The sequence below is a fragment of the Portunus trituberculatus genome, chromosome 20 (genome assembly GCF_017591435.1).
Source record: "Portunus trituberculatus isolate SZX2019 chromosome 20, ASM1759143v1, whole genome shotgun sequence".
In the NCBI taxonomy this organism is placed as follows: domain Eukaryota; kingdom Metazoa; phylum Arthropoda; class Malacostraca; order Decapoda; family Portunidae; genus Portunus; species Portunus trituberculatus.
Genome location: NC_059274.1, coordinates 10,733,602 through 10,740,456, shown reverse-complemented (window position 1 = coordinate 10,740,456; position 6,855 = coordinate 10,733,602). Strand labels below are relative to the sequence as shown.

The window sequence follows — 6,855 nt, the reverse complement described above, 5'->3', positions numbered from 1 at the left end:
CTAAGTAATTGTTGCGATCTGCTTTGCTCATTTCAACTTCCCCAGATTTCCTTTCCGTTTCTAATGAGTTTGTGTCTTTTTAATTGAGAAGATACGTATCACTTCATTGCATTAATTTATCCCTCGATGAAGTCTCTTTACTTGATCGCTACTATCAGTAATGTTATTCTATAGCTATTACGATTGTCTGCTATTTTTGTTTTGTTTGTTTTAGGAAGGCATTTATTTTTCTACTGTTTAGGTATGGAAATTGAGTAAGATGTGGTGTGTGGTGGTATTTGTAGCTTATGATACCAATAGTTTTGTGAAGCAGCGGAATGTAGTTACGTGTGATGAGAGCTTAAGTGGTGAATCACTAAGAACTTTCTATTGTATATAAATGTCAATTATTTTTGTACGCTCGCGCGCCCGCACACACACACACACACACACACACACACACACACACACACACACACACACACACACACACACACACACACACACACACACACACACACACACACACACACACACACACACACACACACACACACACACACACACACACATGACCTTCTGCAGTGTAACTAATGTACATGTTTGCATCAGCTTCATCCTTAGTTTCCATTCATATAGATTTTGTACGTTCATATACCTACATACACGTACACACAAATATTCACATATTTACATATACATACATCCACTAATGCTTCGTCTTTGTATTCCTGATTGCTGTACTGTACTGTCTTCTGACTCTTGTACAGAAGGGTGCAATTTTTTTTTTTTTTTATGTGTATGATCCTTAAATGCAAAGTTGAAGGAAAGGAGAAGTAGACGCAATTTCATGCAATGTTGGCTAAGAACAAATTGAACAACTAAAATAACGTCAATGCTTATTAACAACAATAATAATAAATAAAGCAATGATAATAAGAGTAGTGAATAAACAATAACGATTGTTTACAATATTGACAACAACAAAAAAAATGCAACAACAAAGACAACAGGGAAGGGAAAAGTGAGAGGAGGCAGTTTAGTTTATTCCCGACTATTTTTTGTACTGGTTTATACAGTGAAATTGAACCGTAATGTTAATGAAGAAGAATTCAAGGAATATTTATTTTTAAGGAAGATTTTCGGTAATTCTTTTTTATAACTAATGGTAACTAGCATACTTTTCTTGTTTCTCTCGTAGTAAAATTATAGAAATAGGTAGTGTGTGTGTGTGTGTGTGTGTGTGTGTGTGTGTGTGTGTGTGTGTGTGTGTATACACGCCTCCGTGCATGCGAACGTGCATGCATGTAAGCATTTGTAAGCATCTTACTTATATACCCTGACGTGCGTGGTATGGGTATGTACATCTTCTGTAGGCGATTTAGGTGATATTTACGACTTTCATGAATATTATGCAGTTTTTTTTTCTTCGATTAAATAATTTAGGGTACACAAGATCTTTATTTGTTAGTTTTCTTTCTTAGTGGAGGTGTGAGAGGTGGTAGGCTGTTGCCGGTCTCGGCGAAGAAGTATCTCACCCAGCGTTGCAGGCAACTGAGAAAAAATGCATTGGCGTTCCAGGAGTGTAGTAATCTTACCATCTTGCTTTGTTGTGAGATAGACTGCTGAATGTTACAGGACAAACAATTACTTTACCTTCAATTCGTGAAGAAGACTTGATTCAGACGTTCGCCTTCCTCATTTAACTGTAAAATCTGGTTATCTTGGTTAGATTCTCAATTCAAATGATTTATGAAATGGGTGACGTCATGTTATTGGGAATAAGGATAAAGTAATATACATTAAGTCAGAATATAAAATATATTTGAACATCAGATTTCATGATGTTTATGTGTTATTGAATGAGCACATGAAGCCACAGTCCATTGCGTCATAATAGTAAAGTGAGTGTCCATCGGAAACAAAGCCAAGATTCTATTGCTAATATTTCTCCCTAGAACATGGATCTAATGGAATTAAAACTCGTACTGAACGAAGCTTCCGTCGGATAGCAGAGCAGCAGATGGACCAGCAAGGATCACATGCACGTCGTGGGGAAGCTGAATCAGCCGTCCGCCAGGAGTGATGATGCCACTCTCTCCCACAACAGCCTTAGAAGGAGCTGCACGCTTCCTGCGGCTGTACTGGACGTTCTTGCCAGTGCTGAGGACTAAACCAGAAGGTCCACTTGAAGCGACTGACTCACCGGGAGCAAGCTGGACAGGCACTCCCTCAGGAGTGATGTAGCCGGATGGGCCAACTACAGCTTCAGAAGCAGCGCGCTTCAGGCGGTACTGGACGTTCTCGCCAGTGCTGAGGACTAAACCAGAAGGTCCACTTGAAGCGACTGACTCACCGGGAGCAAGCTGGACAGGCACTCCCTCAGGAGTGATGTAGCCGGATGGGCCAACCACAGCTTCAGAAGCAGCGCGCTTCTTACGGAACTGGACGTGGTTACCATTGGAGAGAGTGGCGCCAGATGGACCAACAAGGACGACAGTCACGCCAACGGGAAGGTGTCTCAGCTGGCCGTCACCGAACTGCACGCCGGAGGGGCCCTGGAGACTAATTTCACGCTTCCTGCGGAGTGGGAGAGGGAGGCCATCTTGACCGAACTGCAGGTTCCTGCCGTCAGCTGTAATGGCACCTGAGGGGCCGACCAGGACAGTGTCCATGTGCTGGTCATGGGTGAACTGCACGTTGTTACCGTCGGGCTTAATGATGCCATGGTAGCCATAGGGGCCGAAGGTCACCTGCTCGGGCCTTTCTGGGGCAGGGAGGTTGTTGTGCAGGGCAGCAAAATCCATGTTAAACTGCAGGTGTGATCCATCCTTGAAGACCACTCCAGACTCCCCGATCGTAGCGATTCTGTCAGCCTCCTCTCGGGTGAATTGCCTCAGCGTCCCGTCAGGATTGACGATACCAGATTCTCCGTACTGGGCGCTGACACCCACCGCCATCACGCACAACGCTACCTGTGGAAGTCACACGGGAGGATGAGAAAGACGCGACACCAACGGTAAAGAAGATTTCACATTGATATTAAAGACCATTTAACACCAGAAAGTAGGGAACCTTACCAAAAGCTTCATGGCTGCAGTCCTGGTCTTCCTCAGCACTCCAAGATGCGGCTACTGGGACGACTGGAGCAGAAGAGTGGTGGACGCCCTTATATACTGCCCCGCTACACGGCGCCAACCTTTGCCATTTGAGATTCAGTTACTAAAACTCAGGCCTGCTAAGGACAGAGGTCAGCATTATATATAAGGAATTTGTGGCTTCCTCACTCAAATAGCCACAAAAAAAAAATAATAATCGCTCTACAGGAGCAAGTCAGAGTGCAGTTCTTTAGCATTTAAACAATTATGAATGACCTGAGTACTATTGACGTTATCACGGATTATCTGGCAGATATAACTGCTACCCATTAAAACTTAGTCTCTCTCTCTCTCTCTCTCTCTCTCTCTCTCTCTCTCTCTCTCTCTCTCTCTCTCTCTCTCTCTCTCTCTCTCTCTCTCTCTCTCTCTATATATATATATATATATATATATATATATATATATATATATATATATATATATATATATATATATATATATATATATATATATATATATATATATATATATATATATATATATATATATATATGATATAGCATGCGCATCACGTTATCACGCCTTTGCACCTTGGCAACTGGTGTATCGTTATTTCGCTATTTGTTTTGCTTAACAAGATGAAGCATTGTGATATTAAATGGACTTCTTAAAAGTTCGTTCGATAGGAATGAGCCGCAGGTACCACATGATGATAAAACCCTAAACACTAGATATGTGTTCCAGCAGTTTTTTTTTTTTTTATTTATTTATTTGTTTGCTCGTATTTCTCTTGTTCGGTGATTTTAATCTTTGGATGTTTGATCATCCTGAAGTACAAACTCGTATTTCATTCTTGAAATCCCATAAGATATCTGCAGAAATCAGTGTTCAAATTTCATTATTAAATGGGAAAAATATCAATAAACAAAATATGTACTAATCTAATTACAATAATGTGTTATTGAGGAGGTGGTGCAGCTGGAGCAGTGTCTCATGGCCATACAGACTTGTGGTGTGGCTGACCTTGAGGCGTAAACAAAAACGGCTCGTCTCGTATGTTTCGCAAACATGTCAAGCGTGTTTTTCCCTGGCCGCGCCCAACATGTCTCACCGTCAGGAGGGTTCCATTGAGGGGAAGTAGGGCTCGTAGGCTCCTGTCCTCTTTTGGTTTAGCAGAGAGAGAGAGAGAGAGAGAGAGAGAGAGAGAGAGAGAGAGAGAGAGAGAGAGAGAGCGCAGACCCACAAATAATACAAATAAGTTAAAGGTTATAAGAGCATTTATGACCTTTATTCTGGACTTCCTTACCCACACACTCTCTCCTCTTCCCTCCCGCTTAATAATACTATCTACTCCATCTTTCACTTCCACCTTACTATCACTTTCTACTTCACATCACCTCATTGTTATCTTCCACTTCACACCTCTACTTTACTGGCAACCTTCCACTTCCCACGCTTTCTCCATTAGTACCTTCCATCCAACTATTCGCTCAACTCTAGAAGAACAAAAGTAACGTCAGGCATTCTTTGATACTTACCTTTTCCATTTACAGTTGTTCATAATTTCCTCCTCCTTCAATCATAATGTTAGTCTTCGCTAATTCCTTTGATGTGATTTATTTATTTCCTATTTATCTCTTTAATAGTTTGTGAAGTGGTAATATTTTTGTCTTAGCATACTTTTCCATCTATCTCTTGTGTGTATCTCTTGCATCGTGTGTTGCTTTTCTTGCCGTAACCGAGAGACAAGGCACATAAACTGAAATACAGATTAGTGGGAGGACTGACTGTATTGTGGATGAAGTGTGGTGTGGTGAGATGGAAAGACTATTCTTTTTTCTTAAGATGCCAGTCTAAGCGAGATGCCACAAAATACTATGTTGTTTGTAGCAACGTGGTTGGCGGCTTTTACCTCTGTGCTGACAGATGGGGGAAGTAGCAGGAAGGGATAAACATGCTTGCTTCGGAATAACATCTTAGTTAATAGCTTAACACTGTTTGCAAGTTGTGGCAGACATGTACTGTATGTTTGACCATTTCTGTCAAGCATGATGCACTTGAAAATACTTTGTCAAGAATTAACAGAGACATAATCCAGAAGAGTTATCCACAAAATGGATTTAACTCATATAAAACGGTGTTGTCTCGGATGTGCGTCTTGCATCGTAATAGAGAGGAGAGGTGTGTAGCAGCTAGCAGATACAATGACTAGCACACAAGTACGAGAGGTAATGGGAGTACACGAAGTAGAGGTATTGCGTATTTTCTTGATACCAGCCTCGCCATGTACTAGGTAGATGGAACATTTAAGGTGCACTTAACTAAATCATTAACCTGGTACCAAGAAAGAGTGTCAAGATAAGCTAGCTCAAGGGAGGTAAGATATCCACATAATAATAGAAAAGTAAATAAGAGTTTATATGTACATTCTGCTTTTTCAGACGTGTTAAAAGCTAAATAACAATTGTTACCTCATACAACTTTACTACAGCAATGTTGGCCAAGTTTTAAATCAGGATGACTCGAGTCTGTGACGTGAAGAAATTTTGTTTCGATTTCGTAATAAAACAATAGGTTAAAATTTGTTTATGTTCTTTACATGCACTATTCAATAGTATGAAAAACTTCGACATTTAGAATTATAAACTAGGTTACAAGAAATCATAAAAGTGTAAATATGTATTGATTTCCATTGAAGGTTAGTAGAGAAAAAGTATGAGGAAAATTAAAACGGAAAGAAACTGCTAAAAAGATGAAGAATATGGACCTGGAGTATTTAGCTGCTACTAAACCAGAAAAGAATGGCGTCATCACTCTCCAGTTTGGTGCCATTACGCAGCTTATCCGTAATGCGCTATTACCCATTTCAATTTTTTCTCTCTTTTTTGAGCCAAGAGAAGTCCATTCTGGGGGAGGGGTAGGAAGAGGAGGAGGAAAACGACGAATGAAAGTAGAGAAAATATTGTAAGCAGAAAAAAAAATAATGAAAAGAAGAGAAAGGAAGAAGAAATATAAAGGAAAAAGAGAGCATAAAGTGGAAAGAAGTAATACCAAAGAAGCAATTAGAGGAAAGTAATCCATCTTCACGAAAGCAATGCAGTCAGTGGAGACAGATGTGACAAGTGGTATATTGCAGATATTATTATTACTTTTATTATTATTATTATTATTATTATTATTATTATTATTATTATTATTATTATTATTATTATTATTATTGCTATTATTATTATTATTTATTATTATTATTATTATTATTATTATTATTATTATTAATTATTATTATTATTATTATTATTATTATTATTATTATTATTATTATTATTATCATTATTATTATTATCATTATTGTTATTGTTACTGTTATTGTTATTATTATTGTATTATTATTATTATTATTATTATTATTATTATTATTATTATTATTATTATTATTATTATTATTATTATTATCATCATTATTATTATCATTATTATCATCATCATCAGCAGCAGCATTATCATCATTATTATACCTATTAAAGGTGTACACAATGATGAAGGTTATCAAAATTGCACGACACATTTTTCGTGAGTAACGTCAACAATAAGGATATCAAATGTGCACCGGACGTGTTGTAATGAGACTCACCTGTCACTTTGTCACGTCAACCTATGTGTTATTCGCAAGGAAAGTGTAACCATCGATGTATAAAAGCTGTAAGTTTTCTCTCTCTCTCTCTCTCTCTCTCTCTCTCTCTCTCTCTCTCTCTCTCTCTCTCTCTCTCTCTCTCTCTCT

General features: G+C 38.6%; 1 protein-coding gene across 1 annotated transcript; it reads right to left on the bottom strand.

Moving 5' to 3' along the window:
- Nucleotides 1-1,786: 1,786 nt before the first annotated feature.
- Nucleotides 1,787-3,216, bottom strand: LOC123506698. The gene is made up of 2 exons (XM_045258965.1): nucleotides 3,060-3,216; nucleotides 1,787-2,954 (listed from the first exon to the last, which is right to left on the bottom strand). The coding sequence occupies exons 1-2, from the start codon at nucleotides 3,069-3,071 to the stop codon at nucleotides 1,956-1,958; spliced, it is 1,011 nt and encodes a 336-aa protein (XP_045114900.1). The 5' UTR covers nucleotides 3,072-3,216; the 3' UTR covers nucleotides 1,787-1,955.
- Nucleotides 3,217-6,855: the final 3,639 nt, after the last annotated feature.